The sequence below is a fragment of the Boleophthalmus pectinirostris genome, unplaced genomic scaffold (assembly GCF_026225935.1).
Source record: "Boleophthalmus pectinirostris isolate CB_2022bp ecotype Guang Dong unplaced genomic scaffold, ASM2622593v1 HiC_scaffold_17, whole genome shotgun sequence".
Lineage (NCBI taxonomy): Eukaryota > Metazoa > Chordata > Actinopteri > Gobiiformes > Gobiidae > Boleophthalmus > Boleophthalmus pectinirostris.
Genome location: NW_026571115.1, coordinates 33437522 through 33462521, shown reverse-complemented (window position 1 = coordinate 33462521; position 25000 = coordinate 33437522). Strand labels below are relative to the sequence as shown.

The 25000-nt window shown below is 40.7% G+C and overlaps 1 protein-coding gene and 1 pseudogene across 1 annotated transcript in view; one reads left to right on the top strand and one right to left on the bottom strand.

Moving 5' to 3' along the window:
* LOC129408747 (interferon-induced very large GTPase 1-like) overlaps nucleotides 1-6226 on the bottom strand; it is a 51955-nt pseudogene extending 45729 nt beyond the window's left edge.
* A 1401-nt stretch (nucleotides 6227-7627) lies between these two features.
* The window catches only part of LOC110168961 (carbonic anhydrase-related protein 10-like), a 108194-nt gene continuing 90821 nt past the window's right edge, over nucleotides 7628-25000 (top strand). The window contains exons 1-2 of the mRNA XM_055152553.1: nucleotides 7628-7648; nucleotides 7829-7971. Of these exons, the coding sequence (XP_055008528.1) occupies nucleotides 7918-7971 (54 nt within the window). The 5' untranslated portion in view covers nucleotides 7628-7648; nucleotides 7829-7917. The remainder of the gene's footprint in view (nucleotides 7649-7828; nucleotides 7972-25000) is intronic.

The following is a 25000-nucleotide window of genomic DNA, read 5'->3' as shown; positions in this document are numbered from 1 at the left end:
GTTTTTATTGCTTTAAAGTAATCAGAATATGCCAAAGTTTCTCTGGTAAAAATTTTATCAACATCTACCTGTGCCCACATGGGGAACCGAGGCTCCAAAGAAGGGGCCAAAAAGGTCACATTTGGTCTGTGTCCATATTTGAGACTCTACACCGTCCACATGAAAACTCAGAAAAATGTGAGATTGTTGTCAGAAATGGTCATTCTCTCAAATATTCAGGTTCAGCAGTTAGTTTGTAAATATCTGCTTTGAGTAAATAGATCTTTGACCTCAAAAAAAAAAAAATAAAAAATTAAGCGGCAACCAAATGTGAGATTCTGGGGGCCCACAGCGCCCCCCTTAATAAAGATACTCAATATTTGACGACAGATTCAGAATCTATGACCAAGAATCTACAATAACACAAATATTCTTAGCTCTATTGTTGATGAAATTATGGTCTCTCAAACATGCTTATAAATTAATTCTTCCGAAAAAGTGAGCATGGCCCCAAAATTTCAACGGTCCATAACTCAGGAACGACTCAACCACAGATTTTTGAGGTGGCGCTGTTAAATCATTTTGCAACATACATTTTTTTGATCATCAAAAAAGAAAAAAATCTAATTTTGTGTTGAATAATATTGCCTTTTCATCAACGTTTAGGGGTCAAAAATGGCCTCAATCTTGCTGGAAGAATAATTGTAATAAGAAAAAGAATAATAATGGAATTTTTTTCTGCTACTCCTCTATTCATGTGAAGATGTCTGACATTGTCATGCCTGCACGGTTGGAGATAAAGGTCCTCACTAAGTTTTCTTTTCAGTATGATGTGGGGAATATGTGTGCCAAATTTCAGTGGTCTTGGACAAACTTTTTTTTTTTTTTCAAAACAGTTAACCAAAACCCATGGATTTTTATGGAAAATGTAGGGTGTTTCCATGGCAACCCGGATGTCCTCATTGGCTTTTTTATTTCAATTGTCTACGACAAACTAAAATTTGTGTCCCCATTAATTTCAAGGGGGCAATGTAGATGTATTTAACTTTCTATGGAGTCCGTCTCTGCATGTTAGAAATGTGCAAGTTTTTATACTTTTCCATTTTTGCAGCTACACCCACATTTTAGAACAACAACAAACAAAAAAATCTAAATTCATAATCTATAACTGCACGGATCTAGGTTATTGTGACAAATTTTCAGGCTTTTAACAGAAAATCCAAGGAGTAGATAACTTTACTCTTACTACTTTAACTAAACACTGTCTTGTTTGGCTGCATCGTTATGCACACGTGCTCCACATATATTATATATTTACCACATCACATCTGCGAATTACACTGTTACTGGGACTGAGGAGGAAAATTTGGTTCATGTCATCAGTTTGACTTCAACTAGATTTTTACTATCCACTGTCCTTGGCTCAGGTCTAATAATAACAGATAATATATATATATATATATATATATATATATATATATATATATATATATATATATATATATATATATATATATATATATATATATATATATATATATATATATAGGATAATGCCCAGAGAAAAGCTGCGTGGCACTGTGTGTGAAACTGGCTTAAGAGATATTTTTTGGGAAATTTTCTAAAATCAATTCAATTCTAAACTTGGGTTTAGTGTCTTTAAAGTGCAATGAAAATTGTGGTTGGAGATGTCCTAAGGATGACGGTGTCTGTTGTCATTCCCGGGTTTTGACTTCGTGTTGGCTTTTAGTTTGTAGCACACAAAAAGACCATAAACTTCAAATTTTAGAGACGAAGTTGAAGCTTCTAAAGACACATATAAAAACATACCCCATCGTAACTTGGCTTCAGTATTTTAGAAAGTATCTGGAATGTATTTCTGGAAAGTACTTGCAAAATTCAGGTTTTTAAATTGGTAATTATGGGGTTAAAATCCTGATGATTTATTTATTTTTTTTTCTAATAAATGTTATAATTTAGTTCAGAGCAGGGATAAATCTTTGGATAAATCTTTGGATGTAGTAGAAAAAAGTATATAAATATATTTGTCTATCTTCAGCTGTTTATTTGAGTGGACATTTATGTTCTTGGGGTTATAAGTTTGACTTTTTTTCTTATCTGGTCCTACATGAAAACTAAAAATGCCACAAACCTCAGACAAAGTTGAAGCTTCCTAGGATAGCGGTTCCCAAACTGTACTCGTACTGCCAGGAGTAGACGGAGTGCCACAGGGGGAACATGAGGACATTTTTAGGGACTATATTCATGCTTATGTTTAGGTCTGTCTGTTTTTACTCCGGACCACCAGTGTGCATCTATGTCCTGTTATAACTGCTGGACGTCTCACTGAGCCTCGCTATGACACTGATCACATCTGAATAAAATGTGTTCATAAAAAAGAAAAATCGTGGGCATAATCGTGCAGTCGTGACTCGTGTTGTGAGCACGTTCAGTGTTCAGCCTCATGTGAACACATGACGCTCTATCATGTGATCTTATTCTGCCACTAAAACTATAAACTAAAACTAAAACAGAACAAAACCCAGGTTACTTAACTAGGTCACTAACTCAGTCCATGTCTGGCTTCTCGCCTTTTAAAGTAAAATAAGGCGGCTCAGAGGTGACTTTACAAACTCTAAGTGTGAAGTGTGTGTGTAAATGGCCTCAGCATTGACCACACACCCCATTGTTCCTGAATGAATTTTTTCCATAGACTTTGTGATGGAAGTGAATGTGTATTCATGTTGTGAAGAAAATATTCTTATCGTACGTCTTTGTAGATGCATTTGATCAGACATTAACAGCTGCAGCTGTAGGTCCCTGTCCATATCTGCTGTAACAAATAATAAACCTTGTTTTTCTATATTTCATAAACTCGCTGGGCTTCACAAATGGATTATTATTTATCATCAAGAGATATACATTTTTCCACAACTTTCAAAAAAAGAAAAAAAGAAAAAGAAGTATTAATTTTGAAAGGTTGCTGAGTGCTGATCATCTAAGTGGTAACTAATGCCCACAAGACCATTTGGCTTTTTGTATGGAAATTTCTTTATAAAATTTAGATTTATTAGTTAATTTATGTTTAGTTTATGTGTGTGTTGCTGCTCCAGGCTTTGTACTTCAGTTTAAACTGTTGTCAGATAAAACATGGTCACGCACCTTCGATGTGAGCTCCAGTTCTTCGTTGTTCTTTGTGGATTGTCTAAGAAAATAAAACAAAAAAACATTTAGATTATTGTTGAACATAAAATATTTATATATTATCTGTTTTTAAGAGTCACTCTGTGTCTCTGTTCTGGTCCTCTCTGGTTCTTCTGTTCTGTTCTCTCTGTTCTGGTTCTTTTCTGTTCTGTTCTGGTTCTGTTCTTCTGTTCTGGTTCTGTTCTGGTTCTTCTGTTCTGTCTGTTCTGTTCTGTTCTGTTCTTCTGGTTCTTCTGGTTCTGGTTCTTCTGTTCTGGTTCTGGTTCTCTCTGTTCTCTGTCTGTTCTGTTCTGGGTTCTGTTCTGTTCTGTTCTGGTTCTGTTCTGGTTCTTCTGGTTCTCTTCTGTTCTGGTTCTCTCTGTTCTGGTTCTGTTCTGGTTTCTGTTCTTTCTGTTCTCTGTTCTGGTTCTGTTCTGGTTCTGTTCTGGTTCTGTCTGTTCTGGTTCTGTTCTGTTCTGGTTCTGTCTGTTCTGGTTCTTTCTGTTCTGGTTCTGTCTGTTCTGGTCTGTTCTGGTTCTCTCTGTTCTGGTTCTGTCTGTTCTATTTCTCTCTGTTCTGGTCCTTCCCTCTGGGGTCTCCAGTGGTACTCTGGATCATTCTCTGAAACCATGACATCTATTTTTTCCAGAAGAGATGATATCTCTGCTGCATCTTTAAAACTTTTGGAGCAAATGTGAATTCTCTGTGCAGCACAACTATAAAAGTCTTCCAGTCTTCCTTCACATTGTTCGTTGGACTCATGAGTGACTATTGTGATTAAATAGTCAAGAGCTGCTTCCCCAAAAGAAGACTTGAGCCACTGCACACAGGACTCATACTGGCTGACGTGGTGTCTGTGAGGGAGCAGCAGGAGAAAGGCAGAGACGCCTTCATCTGGTGGAAAGTGGTCGGGTTTTTTGAGATCGAGGAAATCATAAACCCTGAAGACTCGACCACACAGATCATACAGCAGAGACGAATATGGTTTATTCTCTTTGTCTGAGCCCAGTAAGAGATTTGGACCAGACTCAACAGCATCAGGATCACCAAATATGACAAATGTCCGCTCAGGGATCACTGGAACAAAAGAACCGTATTTAAATATTATATCTGCTAAATATATTTAAATACATCGCTGACATTTTAAATTTTATTGCAAATCCATTTATTTAACAAATAAGTGCATTTGAAGAAATTGCTGCTACTTTTCTTTACCTTTATCTTCAGAAGTTACTTGGTCCATCTCACATTTCTCCATGGGGTCGTCTTTTTCCTTAAATAACATTACATTACCATGAGTTATTTCAAAATAGCATTTAGTTTAGGACACAAGATTATTATGCAGTTGTAGGGAAAGGCGCCTGTTCAGGGCCTGCTCCCCCACCCTGACAGAATCAACGCCCAGGAAAATAGAGAGGTTGGTTCTGTCTGACTGCCCTTGGTATTTACAACTTTTGATCAGAATGATATGAAGAAGAGAATAACACAGATGCATGTGCAATTACAGATTATAGTTGAAATTTTGTATTTTGTACAGTATTATCAGAGTAATAATATTTTAAAACAGAAGATTTTTTTGTTCTTACGAGTGTTGCTGACTACAGGATTTGTTCTTCCAGAAGAACATTTTCAGTTAAGAAAACATTTAGTAAATGCCAAAAATGTTCATAAGAAGCCCTCAAGTACAAATGTGTTCATAAAAATGCTTCAGGAATGAGGCCAAATGTTACATATTGTGAAATGACAGAAGAACAACTTTTTCAAACTCACCTTTGTCTTAGGTCCTTCTGCTGCTGTGCCACTCTCCTCTCCTCCTCTTCTCTCTCTCCTCTCCTCTCTCCTCTCTCTCCTCTTCTCTCCTCTTCTCTCCTCTCCTCCTGTTTGCTGCATGTGGAAAATGAAAGTGTTTAAGTCTTTAAATAGCCAACTGGGGCCTGCTAAAAGCAAAGCCACGCCTCAAAGATGACCACCCCTCGAATCAGAAACCATGTGACTTATCAGAAGTCAAAACCTAAATACAAGTTTAAAAACTTAAAAATCATTATTGAAAAAAAGAATTGCTATAGAATTTTGGTCAGTGGCAAGTGGGGGTAGAATATATTGTATCTTTATGTTTTGGATTATTTCTAAAATGTGGGTGTGGCCAAGCACAAAACAATGGCCATTTTGAAAAGCATATAAACGTACATATTTCCGGACTCATTAGAACATTTGTGGGCATTCACAACCTGAAAGCAATGATGTACAATATACAGAGACATGATATAAACTGCTCCACAGTGTCCCCTTGAATATTTGAAATGGGCCAAAACTTTTGTTTGTAGTAAACAATTCAAATTTGGCACAGACATCCTTCTTGCCATACTAACAAAAAAAGCCTATGAGGACATGCCTCTATCACTGAAATGAATGGTCTACACATATACGCTGATTTTGGAGGGAGGGGTGATGTGGGCAGGGACGAAAGGCAGGATGTTGCAGTGGTGTGTCCCTGTGTTCGATTATCCTTCTGAATCGGTTTTCTGAGGAAGCTGCCAAGTGACACATGAACACGCTCAGGGAGGGAATATTTAACTCATAAAATCATTAAAATAAGCAGGCGCTTTCTTCGTAGCCTATTTATATAGTGTGGGGGGGCGCATAAGAGTGTGCTCTGGTCATGGGGGGTGAGGGGCGTTGATGTTGATGTTGAGTCCAGCGCGGTGACCAGAGAAAGTCTGTTAGAGCCAATAGACACATTCTCTAAAAAACTCCCCGAACATGTTATGGGATCACATAGAAATATGTTTATAAGAAATCTTTTTTAAGAAATATAACACTCATGAAGGAATTAGATTTTTTTGTTGCATTATAAGAGTAATAATATTCTAAAAGTGTACATTTAGTAAATGCCAAAAATGTTTGTAAAAAGCCCTTAAGTACAAATGTGTTCATAAAATGCTTCAGGAATGAGGCCAAATGTTACGAATTGTGAAATGACAAACAGAAGAATAATTTTTTCAAACTCACCTTTGTCTTAGGTCCTTCTGCTGCTGTGACACTCTCCTCTCCTCTTCTCTCTGCCTGTTTGCTGCATGTGGAAAATGAAAGTGTTTAAGGCTTTAAATAACCTACAGGGGCCTGCAGAAAGCAAAGCCACGCCTCATACATGTTGACCGCTTGGATCAGAAAGCACGTAATTTATCAGAAGTTAAAACCCTCATTCTTTAAAAAAAGAATTGCTATAGAATTTTGGTCAGTGGCAAGTGGGGGTAGAATATATTGAGAATATATTTATAAACACATTTTAACATGTCTTTTTTAATTAAGTCATCTTATCTGTTTGATTTTATATTTTATATGCATTTGGACATCCAGGAACATTTTTTGTTAATCATTATTATTATAATGTTTTACTTTTTAGGCTCATTCTTTTCAGACACTTCTCTAAATTTTTAAATATTTTTTGTTAAATAATTATAACCCTGCAAAAACCAAAGGACCAAATTTTGGTTTGGAAAAACATTTTTTAAATTAATTTATATATTATTTTATGTTTATATATTTGTCCAATATGATAAATGCATAAAAACAGGTTCATTTTGTACATTTTTCTTGGTAAAGGTCAATAATTGACTCATTCGTTTTTGTGCATTGGTAGATTTTGTGTCATGTGAAAGACTCACGTTTATCGTTAAGCAGATAATAAGTGCACTGAATCTGGACATTCATTGCAAATTTTATTCACTGTATATTTAACTTTCTCCCTAAAACAACACACAGAGGCTAAACATGTGCTGACAGTGACCAAAATCACTCTGCATGTTTGTTAGTGTGTGTGTGCATGTGAGCACATGCATGTGCATGTTTGTGCACGTGTGAGTGTGAGCACATACACGTGTGTGCATGTACATTAGACAATAGAATAATTTACAAAAAAAAAATCTAAAAAAATTTTGAATAAATTAGCATTTTGAAGCTCTTTTACACGAGGTGGCCAGAGAGGCTGTATGTGGTGTAACCCTGTTTCTCTGAGGTCACCACACTCTGTGACTGCTCCTCTGTGTCTGGGATGGACCTGCACTGGGCCTGCTGTGTGAAGAGCAGCAAACACCAGAGCTGCAACACAGGAAACACCAGAGCTGCAGCACAGGAAACACCAGAGCTGCAGCACAGGATGTGTGACGTTCATTTAGTTTCAAGAACATCTCTTTTTGTTCATAGATGAAGTTCGTCCAAATAACAAAAGGCATTCTGTGCAGTGCACTGGGGTGGTCACAAATCTGATTAAGGCTGATATATATTTTGGGAACTTTACATGACTTTAATTTGACTTCACGTGTGTTCTAAATTAAAATGTATATTACAAAGTATTTCCTCATTACACATTGGAGAATATAGAATTTTCCTTTATGTGGCTGTGGACACCAGAGCTGTTATGAAAAACAAACAAACAAACAAGAAAAAAACAAAACAAAACAGAGTGGTCTCTCAAACTCTTCTGGAGGTCAGTGCATACTTTACTTTGTCCTTTTGACAAGCACAGATCAATTCTTTTCAGTATAAAACAAATGTCATATGCAACAAATGATTCCAAAACACACATCCTGCACAAAGATGCACATTTACAGATAAGAACAAGGTAGTTACAGCACTTTGAACTTTTACTCTTTGTGCTCTTCTGCAGTGCCGTCCTTCTGGGGTTTGGTCAACTCGGCGTGGAACCTGTGCGCCATCGGAAAGAGGCAGTCCCCCATCGACGTGGAGACCAGTCACATGATCTTTGACCCCTACCTGACCCCGATCAAGGTCAACACTGGAGGACGCAAGGTAAGACCTGCTGTGTGCTCATGGAAACTCATCTGGCCTGACACGAGCTGTGTCTGTTGTCAAGGTAGAAGAGAAAACGATTGGAGCACTTCTGTCTGTTTGGCTTAACATTGTTTTGGACTGACTGTTTCCAAGTGTGAATTGTATGAAAATGAATGCAGTGGATTTAAAAACTAAATTGTGATTAGGCTGACAAGGGTTAAACACAAGATTTTGTTCAGTTACAGTTTTACATGTTTGTTTTGACGCTCTGAGTCTACCTCTTTGCTCTCCATGCCAAGTCACTCCCCCTACAGAGCGTTATCACATCACAACTGGCGTGCATTTCCTTAATGAATCTATTTGCACATCGCATCAGTTTTGTGAAGCTGCCCAGGCTTTTCAAAGGCTTTTCAAAGACTTCACACAAACGTAGAACGGGCAGAGACTGTTATCAGTCTAAATGCTGGAAGCTCAAAATAACTTCATGAATATTTAGTGCAGCTCTGTCAACACAAACAACGAAAGTTTCAGACACTTACCAGCCATGTTTCAGCCGTTGGAAGATTTATTAGAGTCTATTATATTTGACTTGTATGCTAATCACAAATGTTAATCATTCATTGGCATTTAATGAATATCTCACTGCACAGAATCCAAACTGTGATTTTAAATGCAACTGTACTTTTGTACAATGTCATTTGTTATTGTTTGTAAATATCAGACCAGATCTGACAGTGCAGATCAGGACTGGGGGATGTTCTATCAAAGTGGTTTAACAAATCCAGGCTGATCCTGAAATCCTGAGCTGAATCTAGCTCCATCTTTAGCTTAAGCCTCAAGTCGTTCCATGACAGAAATAAGCCTGGGATCTAAGCTAATTCAGACCTGGAGTTTAAGCTGCACTTGGTGCTCTTGGTGACTCTGGGCCAGAGCAATGGAGCAAGATCTGACTAAAGGAGAGAAGAACCACAGCGCTCACCCGCAGAGTTTGATTTGGACCACAGAACTTTCTGGTCATTCTGATCTGAGGAGCGAGAGGAAAAGACATGACTCTCCCCTCCTCTCCTGTTCGCTCTACGCCTCTCCTGATCGCTTCATGGATAGAGAGGCTGGCTGCGTACTGTGGAGCCCGGCCCGGGAATGAAGTTGCCTGACTCTTCCCGATGTGCAGTAGTACGTGCAGAGCTTAAATTCCGCTGTGTGTAAAAGTAAAGCTGTAACAGAACTTCTAATGTAGCCTAGAAGAAATGATAAAATCTGCACAAAGGTGTTTGCAGTTTGGCAGGGAGCAAGACACGAGGGAATGAAAAGAGAGAGACGTGATGAAGGAGCAAAGAGACAGAACCCACAGTCCAAGAGTCCAAACCAGCGTCTGCACTGCCCCTCACAACACACACACGTGCAACATGATTTGAATGAAACTATGGCCATCGGCTTTTATATGGTTTGTGCCTTTGTGAGTGCAGCGTCCACACACCTGTGCCCCCCTGTCCACGCGCACGTGTGCCCCTGTCCGCGCGCACGTGTGCCCCTGTCCACGCGCACGTGTGCCCCTGTCCAGCGCGCACGTGTGCCCCTGTCCGCGCGCACGTGCGCCCCCTGTCCACGCGCACGTGTGCCCCTGTCCACGCGCACGTGTGTCCCGTGTGCAGGAGTGTAAGCGACACACGACTATAAAAGTCACTTTTTCAACAGTATCACACAGAGACGGGCGTCCTAACACCTGTGTGTGATGAACGGGCTGAAACTTTTGACCAAACTGTTTCTTTAGACATTTTTGGAGACAAAGCTAAAATAATCTTGACACTTAGTCTGGTCCCGACCAGATTTGTTTTCGGTTGCTTATTACTGCTGCAACTCAGCGCCACCTCTGGTCAGTCACTTTGGTGGAACTGAACTGAGGCTTTGATAAGCCTGGATTGGCCAAATAAGCCAGACTTTGGGTTTAGCTCGCTTCATGGAATACCCCCCACTCGCATATTTGAACTGTTTATGCAGATTTACTTTATGGAGAAGCATGGCCGCTGGTGGCCTAAAGGTCACGTGTCACCCCTTCTTTATCTCCTTGGGTTTTATTTTGACTAGTAAATGAAGACTTGTACATTTTTGCTTTAATTTATCTGAACTTAGATTAAAAAAAGCCAAAAAGTCTGTTAAATTATCACAATGATATCGTTATCACAATACAAAACTTAAATATTGTGTATTTTTCTGATATGGTGTCGCCCTAGAGTTGAATCCCTCATAAATCCTGTATTTCTGTGTTTTCATCTTTGAACATTTGATCAGAACGCCCCGGTAATGACTGCACCTGTCACACTCCTGAACGATCCTCACACACTCACACGGGCCCATCTGATATGAACTGTTTATGACCCGCTGCTCTGATCAAAATTAAGATTCATTTTTCCACTGCACATTTCCATCAGAATTCCATTAGGCGCAGTGTGTGTGTCTCTCTCTGTGTGTGTGTGTGTCTCTCTGTGTGTGTGTGTGTTGTGTGTGTGTGTGTGTGTGTGTTTGTAGGAGCCCTGATAATAAGCCCTTCAAAGATAAAGCAGTTTTTATCAGATGAGAGAGAGAGACAGGTGCTTTCATCCGAGCAAACAACAGAATAATCAGGATAATGTCACAGGTTCAGACAGGCCTTGGACAACACACGGGTTTGGCACAAAAAAAACACAGTCCCTTTGTACATTTAAACAAATATACAGTATATAAGCTATTATTATGATGACTGACCTCTTTAACTGTCGAATGTCAACTAACCTACAGTGGTTGTATAAGTGTCAAATTTCTCAGGCAAATGTGGTGTTTCAGATTTAGAATTTCAACCGAAGAGCCAATCCGGAGCGAGGCTGTTGAAGGAAATGTTCCTTCCTTCCTGCACCGCACACATGCTCACTTCCTGTATGAGAGAGATAAAGAGTGAGAGAAAGCAAGAGAGCGAGAGAGAGAGAGAGAGAGACGCATGCTTTCATCCAAAAAAACAAAAACAAAAAACAAAAACAAAAAAACAAACAAACAAAAAAATAGGTGCAGGAACAGGACATGAGGACAATGCTGCAGGGACAGACATGGGTAATGAAAAAAAACACACTGCCAGTCAAACGTTTGGACACACTCTCTTATTCCATGTTTTGTTTTGTTTGTTTTGTTTGTTTCTGTCTCTCTCTGAGCTCTCTCTGACTCTCTCTCTCTCTCTGACTCTGACTCTCTCTCTGACTCTCTGGCTCTCTGACTCTGACTCTCTAGCTCAGACTCTGACTCTCTCTCTGGCTCTCTCTCTGGCTCTGACTCTGACTCTGACTCTCTGGCTCTCTCTGACTCTCTGGCTCTCTGGCTCTGGCTCTGACTCTGGCTCTCTGACTCTCTGGCTCTGACTCTCTGACTCTCTGGCTGTGACTCTGGCTCTCTGGCTCTCTCTGGCTCTGACTCTGACTCTGACTCTCTGGCTCTGGCTCTCTGGCTCTGACTCTCTGGCTCTCTGGCTCTGGCTCTCTGGCTCTCTGGCTCTCTGACTCTGACTCTGGCTCTCTGACTCTCTGGCTCTGGCTCTCTGGCTCTGACTCTGGCTCTGACTCTCTGGCTCTGGCTCTCTGGCTCTGACTCTGGCTCTCTCTCTGGCTCTCTGGCTCTCTGACTCTGGCTCTCTGACTCTGGCTCTCTAGCTCAGACTCTGGCTCTCTGGCTCTCTGGCTCTCTGGCTCTGACTCTGGCTCTCTGGCTCTGACTCTGGCTCTCTGGCTCTGACTCTGACTCTCTGGCTCTGACTCTCTGACTCTCTGGCTCTGACTCTCTGGCTCTCTGGCTCTGGCTCTGGCTCTCTGGCTCTCACAGACCGGTGTGACATAGAGATTCCTGTGGATGACATGAGCTGTGAGCAGACTGAGAACACGTGGCTCCTGCGCAGCGAAAAGTTACGCACTGCACCTTTAATATGACTTTAGACGAGGAAAGGCAAGTTTATTTGTACGGCACAATTCATCCACAAAGTAACTCAAAGTACTTTACAGAATAAGAAAAAACATTAAAATCACAATAAAACGAAATCAAAACATAAACAATCATCGAAAAAATTAAAAAGAAGCGCGGGAACAAAAACCTGGTTTAGACCTGCTTTAATTCCTGGTTTAGACCTGCTTTAAGTCCTGGTTTAGACCTGGTTTTAGTCCTGGTTTAGACCTGGTTTTAGTCCTGGTTTAGACCTGGTTTTAGTCCTGGTTTTAGTCCTGGTTTAGTCCTGGTTTAGATCTGGTTTTAGTCCTGGTTTAGACCTGGTTTTAGTCCTGGTTTTAGTCCTGGTTTTAGTCCTGGTTTAGACCTGGTTTAGATCTGGTTTAGACCTGGTTTTAGTCCTGGTTTAGTTCTAGTTTAGACCTGGTTTAGTCCTGGTTTTAGTCCTGGTTTAGTCCTGGTTTAGATCTAGTTTAGACCTGGTGTTAGTTCTGGTTTAGTCCTGGTTTTAGTCCTGGTTTAGTCCTGGTTTAGTCCTGGTTTTAGTTCTGGTTTTAGTCCTGGTTTAGACCTGGTTTAGATCTAGTTTAGATCTGGTTTAGACCTGGTTTTAGTCCTGGTTTAGATCTGGTTTTAGTCCTGGTTTAGTCCTGGTTTAGATCTGGTTTTAGTCCTGGTTTAGTCCTGGTTTAGATCTGGTTTAGTCCTGGTTTAGATCTGGTTTTAGTCCTGGTTTCGTCCTCGTTTAGTCCTGGTTTTAGTCCTTGACTTTAGACGAGGAAAGGCAAGTTTATTCGTACGGCACAATTCATCCACAAAGTAACTCAAAGTACTTTACAGAATAAGAAAAACATTAAAATCACAATAAAACGAAATCAAAACATAAACAATCATCAAAAAAATTAAAAAGAAGCGCGGGAACAAAAACCTTTAGAATTGATTCATCCTCGTGCAGATTCCAAAACTTTGCGTCTCATTCACAAACCTATTAGTATAAACTGGAATTCTGTCACTTTCGGAGTATTTTATATTTTGTTTATTTCTTTTGATGAATGAGTCGGAGGAGCAGGAGACTAAAAACTTGAATAACAATCAGTCAAAATGTGTTTTTATTTATTTTTTTCCCGATCTCAGGGATGAATGAACAAACTGTGATTTACGAGGCTCCATAATGACTCTATCTTTGCGCTGTGTAATCCACAGTGTTGGGAAGGTGACTTTTCAAATGTAATCCCCCACAGATTACAGATTACAGATTACAAAATGTAGTTTGTAACTTAATCCATTAAATTATTTAAAGTGAGTAATGTAATCTGAATACTTTGGATTACTTAATTTGCTGTAGAGAAGCAAAGACGAGGAAACTTAACCGTATTAAAAATATTATTGATAGAAAAGGAGGAGACACGTCCACGCAGCAGGATTTAGTCCTGTTAAATCCTGTTTTAGTCCTGGTTTAGACCTGGTTTAGATCTAGTTTAGACCTGGTTTTAGTCTTGGTTTAGATCTAGTTTAGACCTGGTTTAGTCCTGGTTTAGATCTAGTTTAGACCTGGTTTAGTCCTGGTTTAGATCTAGTTTAGACCTGGTTTTAGTCTTGGTTTAGTCCGGGTTTAGATCTAGTTTAGTCCTGGTTTAAATCTAGTTTAGACCTGGTTTTAGTCTTGGTTTAGATCTAGTTTAGACCTGGTTTTAGTCCTGGTTTAGTCCTGGTTTAGACCTGGTTTAGATCTAGTTGTAGTCCTGGTTTAGACCTGGTTTTAGTCCTGGTTTAGACCTGGTTTTAGTCCTGGTTTAGATCTAGTTTAGACCTGGTTTAGACCTGGTTTTAGTCCTGGTTTAGTCCTGGTTTAGACCTGGTTTAGATCTAGTTTAGATCTGGTTTAGATCTAGTTTAGATCTGGTTTAGATCTAGTTTAGACCTGGTTTAGTCCTGGTTTAGTCCTGGTTTAGACCTGGTTTAGACCTGGTTTAGACCTGGTTTTAGTCCTGGTTTAGTCCTGGTTTAGTCCTGGTTTAGACCTGGTTTAGTCCTGGTTTAGACCTGGTTTTAGTCCTGGTTTAGACCTGGTTTAGATCTGGTTTTAGTCCTGGTTTAGACCTGGTTTTAGTCCTGGTTTAGTTTCCAGCAATGAGTGGAATTACTGAAAAAAAAATAAAAATAAAAATAATGTGAAAACAAAGTAACTGTAATCCAATTCCCACTCACTGAATCTGTAACTGTAACTGAATACAGTTACTCATCATTTGTACTCTGATTACATAACTCTGGTACATGTAATCTGTTACTCCCCAACACTGTTAATCTCTATGTACAAATGAATATTTTAGAGCGGCGGCTGGTTCACCTGATGCTCTGGTGGACTCAAGGCGCCGTATATTAAGCTATAAATCAGTTCATATTTGAAATAAAAAAAACTGTCGACGTTCGCGAAGCGGCGGAGTCGTGCTTAGAGGTAAACGATAATGCGGGATTATCACAGCAACATCACGTGACTCTGAGGAAGACGCTAGTGAACAGTCGAAACTGTCAGGTATGAAATAACACTCTAGGTCTGAAAAAAAGAACCTAATAACATTGAATATTTGTCCAGGTAGTTGGCGATTCTGACCAGAAATTTGGTTTGGTCCACCTTTTGTAGGAGTTGAAAAGGGTGATTTGTCGTCCGTCGATGTTTATGACCAATTTCTGGTCAAATGGTCTTGGGTCCTCTGCCGTTAGAGTGGATAAATAACCGGGATCAATACCCTTTACGTGCTTTCTCACTCCGTCCGTCGTGTTGAATTACTGTTTCTTGCCACCGACCAAAATAATTCCCAGCATGCAACGCGCGCTTTTGTCAACAATGAAACAAATCTCAGCCTTTCTCCAGTTCGAGTAAGACTTTCCCTCCAAACTGTATCTGTGCGTCTCTTCTTCCATCACTGACGTCTCCATCACGAGTCCAAAGGGAAAAAAAAAAAAGACCTTGTAGGGCACCAGCTTTTTGACACTTTCACATCAAATTTTCATGGAATCCTTATCTGGCCTCAACCTCAATTTCAGACGGCAGAATGTTATGAGATTACAGGAACCTGTTGGGATTTGGTTATACAGTATTTACAAGGCCGGAACCTTTTAGCACGTACGGCCCCCGAGGTGCTGGTGTGTCCTCGTCAGACTGTGGGAGAGTGAGTTTCTGTCCGAGGAGAGAGGAGATTATGGGATGTAAGCGCAGGAGCATTAGGAGCAGCAGGAGTAATGATAGGAGTAGTAATAGTAGGAGTAGTAATAGTAGGAGTAGTAATAGTAGGAGTAGTAATAGTAGGAGTAGGAGTTTGAGCAAGGGGCAACTGAAGACCCAAGAAAAAATATTGAAAACATGTGTTGTATTTATGTAAAGATTGTATTTTTTCAGTTTTTTTTCTAGATCATTGTTATAAACTTGGAGTAACATTTCTTGGGAATCAAAGGGTTTATGTAACGGAATAGAAATGGACCAATCACAGTTTTTCTTCCAGTGGTGTCTGGGTAAATCAGTGACTCCTCCTGCAGGCGCTGGACTAAAGAAACACCTGTAGGGCCTTCGGTGGCTGGAACGAAGGCCCGAGAAATTCAAGTGAATGTGGGGGATGAGTTTGAGATTGACAGTTGTTTTAGCCAATCATATTTCACTGAGTTGTGGGCGGGATCATATGTCCAAAATCCTGTGATAGTAAATGTAAACAAAACCGCAGTGTCACAAAACCAGTGTTGGGGAGTAACAGATTACATGTACCGGAGTTACGTAATCAGAGTAACTGTATTCAGTTACAGTTACTGTTTCAATAAACTGTAATTGGATTACAGTTACTTTGTTGAAATAAATGGATTACATGGTGGTATTTTCTTGTTTTCACATTTTGAGCTATACCCCCCCTTTTTTTTTTTTTTGGTAATTCCACTCATTGCCGAACACTAAACCAGGACTATACCAGGACTATAACCAGGGCCAAACCAGGTCTAAACCAGGTCTAAACCAGGTCTAAACCAGGTCTAAACCAGGGTCAAACCAGGTCTAAACCAGGTCTAAACCAGGTCTAAACCAGGTCTAAACCAGGTCTAAACCAGGGTCAAACCAGGTCTAAACCAGGTCTAAACCAGGGTCAAACCAGGTCTGAACCAGGTCTAAAACCAGGTCTAAACTAGATCTAAGACAGGACTAAACCAGGACTAAACCATGCTGCTCGGACCGTGTCTCCTCCTCTTCTATCAATAATATTTTAATTTGGTTCAGTAAAGTCTGGGCTTTTTATTTTCTTTTATCAGACAAAACTTCTTCTGTTCAGAATTCCTCATCTTTGCTTCTCTACAGCAAACCAAGTAATCCAAAGTATTCAGATTACTTTACTCACTTTAAGTAATTTAATGGATTACGTTACAAACTACATTTTGGGGTGTGTAATCTGTAATCTGTAGGGGATTACATTTTAAAAGTCACCTTCCTAACACTGACCAAAATGCACTGGATGTCTCTATGTGGACACCTTGGGGATGTCTGAAAGAAGGAGAAAAAAGGGAAAGACCCAAAAACCAGAGCCTGGGCCGAGGTTCGGAGCCTACACCCGGGACGGAGCTCGAAGCCCGCGGATCCATCCATCTGTAGTTGTTGAACACTAGCTAATGATTATAAGGGTGTTTTCACACTGCTACTTTGATTATTATATACACTCCAGTGTGATCCGCTTTCACACCTACAAATGAACCAAAATTTGTCCAGTTGATGTGCCTCTGTTTCCCAGGAGATCAGATACCTCCAATTATCAACACTGATGTTCTCTGTTAATACCACGGGCCGTCCTCATCTCAAATTATCACCATGAACTCATAAAACAGCAAAATGTAGAACTTTGTACGCAACTCACCGTCCTCCAAGCGCGTTGGTCAGATGGTCCAGAGGTTCTGTCCTCCATGTCCTGGTTCCAGACGAGGGCGAGCAAGACCTGAGACTGGGTCCAAGCGTGTACGGTCCGTCCTCTGCGCGCTGATTCCGTGCAGGGAAAGCGAGAATGCGCTGTGGACTACAGGTCTGCTGCTCCGGTCCTCCGCGCTCAAGAACCGCGGCTGGTTCCGAGGTGGTGCAAAGCATCCGGACAGAAGCGTGAATCCAGTTTGGTTCGTTACATGTTGTTCTGTGCATTTGGTTGTTCCCGGGGAAAGTTCTTCTCAGGCCGAGGCTCCTAACATCACTCTCTGCTCCACGTCATCTGAGCCCGACCTGAACGCGAGCTGCTCCTGCTGGTTCAGGACTTTGGTTTGGATCTAGTCCAGGGGTGGGCAAACTATGGCCCAGGAGAATTGTCACTCTGTTGATTGAACTCATGATGGACAAACTGAAGTTGTTTACATAGACTACATCCCTTATAAATTTACTGAAAATATCCTTTTCCGACGTACATCGTCTCATTGATCAACATTCAATCACAGCCCGCTCCAAAGTGGACAACGGACACAGTTTTTTTTTTTTTATTTCACCTACAACTATGAAGGTGAGTGGCTACTGGCTAACATAACTTTACAGTTGCCGATCCGACAAACCATCACTCCGATATTGACGTGTTATTGTCAGAGTAGCGGCATTTCCATTTTTTAATCAAACGTCCCTGCACTCCAAACATTTCTTTATCCTTTGGTTGAAGTGGCAGAATCCTGTTGTTGAAGGCAACCACTGTGCGTAAAGGTCCTGGTTCTGCGAGCGCAGCCGAGCAGCGCGGCTACAAGGGACAGATGCGTAAGAATTTGGAACTTTATGAATGAAGAGGTTACGGGGCGTTACCGGACACTGCAGGTGGAAGCACGCGGTGCATTTGGCTCAAGGTGCAATGATACGGCCAAGCAGAGAAACTATGAAAAACTGAATTGTGTGAAAGTTTTTGTGAATGGACAGGAGCAGCGAGACATTCATTACCTGTTGGCAAAGACTAGGGAGCACGAGAATGTGCTGTGAAGTTCAGTGTGTTGCGACAGTGAACCGGTGCCGGGCTCGCAGTCAGATAGAGACACTAAAAAGATCAATGACTTAGGAATCTGGATATTTTCATGAATAAGGGCTAAAAAAATATTAGAATTATCCCTGGTCATAGAGGACAGAGCGGCTCACACAGGGACCCAGAAATGCGTCGGTCCCTTATAAACTCATAAAAGTTTTTTATAAAGTTATAAAGAGGCGCTGCAGCGCTCATTCTCCTCGTGCGCGCACTTAAAGTTGTGGACTTTTACGCACTCATTAACCTGGCACCTCCACACCCTCTCACCTGCAGGAGGACAGGTGTATGTGGCTCCTCTCGTGCCAACAGAGCAGCGTGCGTAAAGCTCTAACGCTCTAATGGCACAGAGCTTTTACGCCAAATACCCTCCAATACAGGATGGCGGTTCTGTCTCNACGTCCCTGCACTCCGACATTTCTTTATCCTTTGGTCGAAGTGGCAGAATCCTGTTGTTGAAGGCACCACTGTGCGTAAAGGTCCTGGTTCTGCGAGCGCAGCCGAGCAGCGCGGCTACAAGGGACAGATGCGTAAGAATTTGGAACTTTATGAATGAAGAGGTTACGGGGCGTTACCGGACACTGCAGGTGGAAGTGCGCGCGGTGCATTTGGCTCAAGGTGCAATGATACGGCCAAGCAGAGAAACTATGAAAAACTGAATTGTGTGAAAGTTTTTGTGAATGGACAGGAGCAGGAGACATTCATTACCTGTTGGCAAAGACTAGGGAGCACGAGAATGTGCTGTAAAGTTCAGTGTGTTGCGACAGTGAACCGGTGCCGGGCTCGCAGTCAGATAGAGACACTAAAAAGATCAATGACTTAGGAATCTGGATATTTTCATGAATAAGGGCTAAAATATTAGAATTATCCTGGTCATAGAGGACAGAGCGGCTCACACGGGGACCCAGAAATGCGTCGGTCCCTTATAAACTCATAAAAGTTTATGAAGAGGCGGCTGCAGCGCTCATTCTCCTCGTGCGCGCACTTAAAGTTGTGGACTTTTACGCACTCATTAACCTGGCACCTCCACACCCTCTCACCTGCAGGAGGTCAGGTGTATGTGGCTCCTCTCGTGCCAACAGAGCAGCGTGCGTAAAGCTCTGCGCTCTAATGGCACAGAGCTTTACGCCAAATACCCTCCAATACAGGATGGCGGTTCTGTCTCTTTTTCTCTCTCTCATTCAAGATTAGTCCTGGTTTAGTCCTGGTTCATTGGTGTTGGAATGGGGGCATGACGGGGTGGAGGGTTGTCGGTATGACTGTTGGAGTGACTGTATGTCGGGACAGGGGTTGTCTATGCTTTAGAACAGGAGGGTTAGCTTATGCTAACGTCAGTTTGGTGTATGGATATAAGGCGTTTGCCCAACATACCCAACAAAAGCAAGAGTATAAATTTTTAAATGAGGCTAAGTAAATTCCCCCATGTCATTTGTATTCTGAGAGAAAGAACGTTCGCCTCTCAGTTTCAGTCAGCTAACGTCGGCATACGAGTGTCTCTTTTACTAGCACGTAAAGGAGAAAAAAAGTCGGCTTTAACCGGGCTTTCTCGGTGCTTTGTTTTCTCAAAGCACCGTGATGTTTCTGACTTCAATGGACTTTACGATGCTATGAGAAAATAAAAAAGACAGAGCGAGAACACCTGTTTGAAGCGGACTTTTTTCCTCCTTTTTGTGTCTGATACATTTGTCCTGCTCCCGCTGTGGAGCTTTAACTGGTCCCAGTAACTTCTTTTGCCAATTATAAAGCTATTACAAAGTATTTACAAAGAATATGCATTGATCCTGCTGATTATTTCATAATTTAAAAAGAGCAGTGACATCTAGACATCGTTTGAGCCATTGTTGTTGTTGCACCGGAAGTGGAAGTTCACAAAGTAGATAAACCCCGCCCACAAAACCCAGAAGCATGATAATAGTTTATAGTTGCAGCACGTAGTGCAGAATTCATCCTAAGTGAGTGTAAATACGAGTGTGGAGCCAGGCTCTTAACACGTCATGGAGCATATCAGGTCAGTGTAAGTCCCCAGGTTACAAAATGGCCGACCATTCTAGTTAATGGGCTGAGCTCTATGGGGCATGATCCCAGATTAGCCTTTAGCCCGGCTAGGTACTTCCGGTGGCTGAGGGCCGACCGAGCATGTGCAGTAGTATGTTTTCTCCCGCAGGCACACGCAAATGTACAGTACAATTACAATTATAACATTTATATAGTATTTGTCTTTGATTTTTACCAACTTCAAAATAGAAGCAGTGCAGCCTTATGTCTTGAACATCATTACTTCACTCATGGTCCGAATAACTCCTGTAAGAACACTTTCCCATAAAGCATTGCGGCCAACATAATACGCCGCACCTATATATATATATATATATATAATATATATATATATATATATATATATATATATATATATATATATATATATATATATATATATATATATATATATATGCACCATCTACTGGAAATGCATGAAAAATAAAACATCAACAAGGTTTATTATTGTAATTTATTCCAGTTAGGTGCGCCGGATTAAAAGGTTTAAAGAGCCACATACGGCCCCCGGGCCGTAGTTTGCCCACCCCTGATCTATACGCATGGAACGTTTTACAGGTCTGGTTATGCTGTGTCCACAAGTGCGTGTGTTGTCTTGTGAGATGAGGTCTATTTATTAATAAAAACAGATCTCAAGGCTCATGCTCCTGTGTGGTGGAGTAGATTTAATTCACTTTTCATGTTCTCTGAAACTTACGTGAGCAGAACTTGTAGCACGGAGTGTGGAGCACGTTCTACATGAGCACAAAGCAGCGGGGCACGTCATGTCTTGTCTCCTGTCCGGCCCTTTGGTCAAATTTTAGAACCTATGTGGTTCCCGAGGTCAAAAAGTTTGCCCACCCCTGATCTGGTCCAACTGTATTTCTCACACTAGGCTAAAAGCAGTGCATTTTTAAAGTTGAATCTGGTTGCTACGTGAACACGGGAACACCGGGTCGTCTCTGTGTGTGCAGGTCCTGGTCAGGGGTACTCACCCCCAATTTTGACTCACTCTGGAGCCACATGTTCGTACACTGGTTCTCACTCTGATCTTCGTGTGTTACTTTCTCTGTATTGGCCAATGTTGGCAAAATAATTTGAAAATGAATCGCGGCTGCGTCTGGACAACAATCTGTTACTGCGCTGGAGTCGTACAGCGCGTCATTTCAGGCAGAGGAGACGCGTGTCCCTCCCATGATGCATTTAAAATAGTTTGTTTGAACCTGCTGTCTGTGGTTTGGACCTGAGTTCGTGCTCACACCAGAGCAACCGCACCGAAGTTCGGCAGTGCAGATTCAAGCAAACCGAGACCACCTCTTTTTTGAGGTCTCGGTCCGATTGACGCTTTCACACCATGAAAACAAACCGAACTAAGAGCTTTTGGTTCAAATGGACCGTTTGGTGCAACAACTACTGTCGATGTGAAAGCATCTTTAAACCCAGGTCCACGGTTCTCCACTGAGTTTGAGTTATAGGAGTTTGAGTAGTAGAGACTTGTAGTAGTAGTAAGCATGCCTTAAAGTTTTTGATGACTTTGTTTTAGCTCTGGTTTAGACCTGGTTTGGACCTGGTTTAGTCCTGTTTTAGACCTGGTTTAGACCTGGTTTTAGTTATGTTTTAGACCTGGTTTAGTTTTTTAGACCCTGGTTTTAGACCTGGTTTAGACCTGGTTTTAGTTCCTGGTTTAGTCCTGGTTTAGACCTGTTTTTAGACCTGGTTTTAGTCCTGGTTTTAGACCTGGTTTAGTCCTGGTTTAGACCTGGTTTAGTCCTGGTTTAGTCCTGGTTTAGACCTGGTTTATTTTTAGACCTGGTTTAGTTCCTGGTTTAGTGGTTTAGTTCCTGGTTTTAGTTCTGGTTTAGTCCTGGTTTAGAGTCCTGGTTTTAGTCCTGGTTTAGACCTACTTTAGGTTTAGTCCTAGTCCTGGTTTAGACCTGGTTTAGTTCCTGGTTTAGTTTAGTTCCTGGTTTAGACCTGGTTTAGACCTGGTTTTAGTTTTTAGACCTGGTTTAGTCCTGGTTTAGACCTGGTTTAGGTTTTAGTCCTGGTTTAGACCTGGTTTAGTCCTGGTTTAGACCTGGTTTAGACCTGGTTTAGTTTTTAGACCTGGTTTAGACTGGTTTAGACCTGGTTTAGTCCCTGGTTTAGACCTGGTTTAGACCTGGTTTAGACCTGGTTTTAGACCTGGGTTTAGTCCCGGTTTAGTCCTGGTTTAGACCTGGTTTTAGCTCTGGTTTAGTGGCGCCGCCTGCCTGCCGTACTGAGATCTGCGGTTTTTATTCATTTGTACCAAAACGACGAAGCGACGCTGCTGAATCCTGCACGTATCACAGATTAAGAAAATAAAATTGGAGAACAAAGTGAGTGGAGAGCGGTGGGTGTTTGCCTGTGGCGCCGAAAACGGGAGCTGGAAACAAGTGATTAGAGATTAAACCTGCATGAATCACTCCAAATACAACGTCCGGTGAGTAAATGTCGAAGAGAAACAACTGTAACGCGGTTTTAGAACTCTGGAAAGTCGATTTGGCCTGATTTAAATTGGAAAAAGGTGAAATATTAATGACAACGGTGACAAAAAAACGTGTTTAAAAAAGGGAAGGAACAGAAGGAGCAACACAACGTGAGCACAGACAACACAAGCAGAGACAGTTGGCACGATAAATTAGCTGACATTTGAACGGCTAAGTTTAGATTGTTTTAATCAAATCTGGCATTCTCTCAGTTTTCCAAAACGAGTTATCAGGCTGCCTTCTTAAAACTGCACCATCCGACGATTTCTGCTAAATTAGGGTGACCAGATTTTCAGAATTCAAAACTGGGACACACTCGGGTTGGGATGGTTGGTATAAATAAAACTGTGAAGAGCGTGGAACATTGTAGATTCTCGTGTCAGTCATAACCTGAGGGGCTCATGACGCGGCATTTTTTCTTTCTTTGCAAACACGTTTTTCTCTATTTTGGCCTAACAAATGATAATTTATGCTCCTTTCTACTGATCAGATTAGTCAAAAAAAAAAAAAAAAAAAGTGACAATTAATTCCAGTATTTTCAGTGAACTGAACTTTTTGTAAGAACTTGAACGTAAAGTCCTGGTCAGTTGTTGGGGAGTAACAGATTACATGTACCACAGCAGTTATGTAATCAGAGTAACAAATTATGAGTAACTGTATTCAGTTAACAAGTTACCGTTGTATCCTTTGTTTGAAATAAACAGTGGATGTTTACACAGACTGGCGGTTGATTTTCCATGTAGTTATTCACATTTGTACTGGGCTTACTAAATCAGCTCTCTTTTTTTTTATTTTTTTTTTTTCTCGGTAATTCCACTCATTGCCGGAAAATAAAATAGGACTAAAACAGGATTAAGCCAGGTCTAAACCAGGTCTAAACTCAGGTTTAAAACAGGACTAAAAAGGTCTAAACAGCCAGTTAAACCAGGTCTAAACAGGTCAGGACTAAACCAGGTCTAAAACAGGACTAAACAGGTAAACTAAACAGTCTAAAAGCTAAACCAGGTCTAAACCAGGTAAACAGTCTCAGTGGTCTAAACTCAGTCCTATGGAATATAAATTTCTAAGGTTTGTCTCCTCTTCTTCTATCAATAATATTTTTAATTTGGTTCAGTAAAGTCTGGGCTTTTTATTTTCTTTTATCAGACAAAACTTCTTATGTTACGATTTCCTCGTCTTTGCTTCTCTACAGCAAATCAAGTAATCCAAAGTATTCAGATTACATTACTCCCCTTAAGTAACTGAATGGATTCTGTTACAAACTACTTTTTGGGGTGTGTAATCTGTAATCTGTAGGGGAATACATTTTAAAAGTCACCTTCCCAACACTGTTGTTAGGTACGGTGTCGCTCTGCACACAAGTGTTGTCTTACACTAACAATACTTCATCGACGCTGAGACTTCTGCGTGACAATGGTTAAATTTGTCCACTAGAGGTCAGTGTTTCTCCGAGGCCTCAGACACGTCCAACCATTTGAGACAATGCTTCACGAGGCTCCATTCGCCCATCACTACTGAACAGAGACCCAAATAACATAAATAATATCAGAAGACCAAATGAACCAAGACTAAAACTGGGACAAATCGCTGGTTTTGTATAAATCTGCTGGGACAGGGGACACTGGGCTCAAAACTGGGACTGTCCGGGGTAAATGGAGACGTCTGGTCACTCTTGTGTTAAATCCTAGTTTGAACTCCACGACGTGGGAAAAAAAAAAAAAAAACTTCGACTGTTTTTTTTTTTTTTTCCCTAACACCAATCTGGCGTGTGCGAGTGCAGCCTGGTCACCGCACTGTCCTGTCGGGTCAGTAACACCGCCATCTGCCCATCTCGCTCACAAGCCCTGACCCGCTGACGCTCACAGCCACGCGGGCAATTCACAAGACCAGACGCGGAGCCGAGCGGACTCACAGCGACACCGTTCTGCCGAGGATCTCAGGCTGGGGCGGGGGAGGGGGGTTCTACATGTATGTCTATGGCAGAATGATTAGAAGTTGAATCGGAATGAAGCAGAAAACGCACACCGAAGTTCTTTTTGAGGTGCAAATGCAAAGAACGGCAAATTTAAAGTGGAAAAAATGCATAGCACACACTTTATTGATTTATTTATTATTATTATTTTTATATACATTTATTTGACATTTTCAGTTCAGAACAAATGTATGTATTTATTTATTATTTATGTATGTATTTATTTATTTATGAATTTGTGTATTTATTTATTTATTTATTTATTTATTTATGTATTTATTAATTAATTTCTGTATTTATTTATTTATTTTTAATATACATTTATTTGACATTTTCAGTTCAGAACAAATTTATGTATTTATTTATTATTTATTATTTATGATTTATTTATTTATTATATTATTTATGAATTTATGTATTTATTTATTTTATTTTTTTATATACATTTATTTGACATTTTCAGTTCAGAACAAATATTCTACAACAACAAACAAAAAAAAAGACAAAAAACTATGACAAAGACAAGCTTATTGTCAGTGCCAAACAATCATTAAAATACACTGTAATCATCA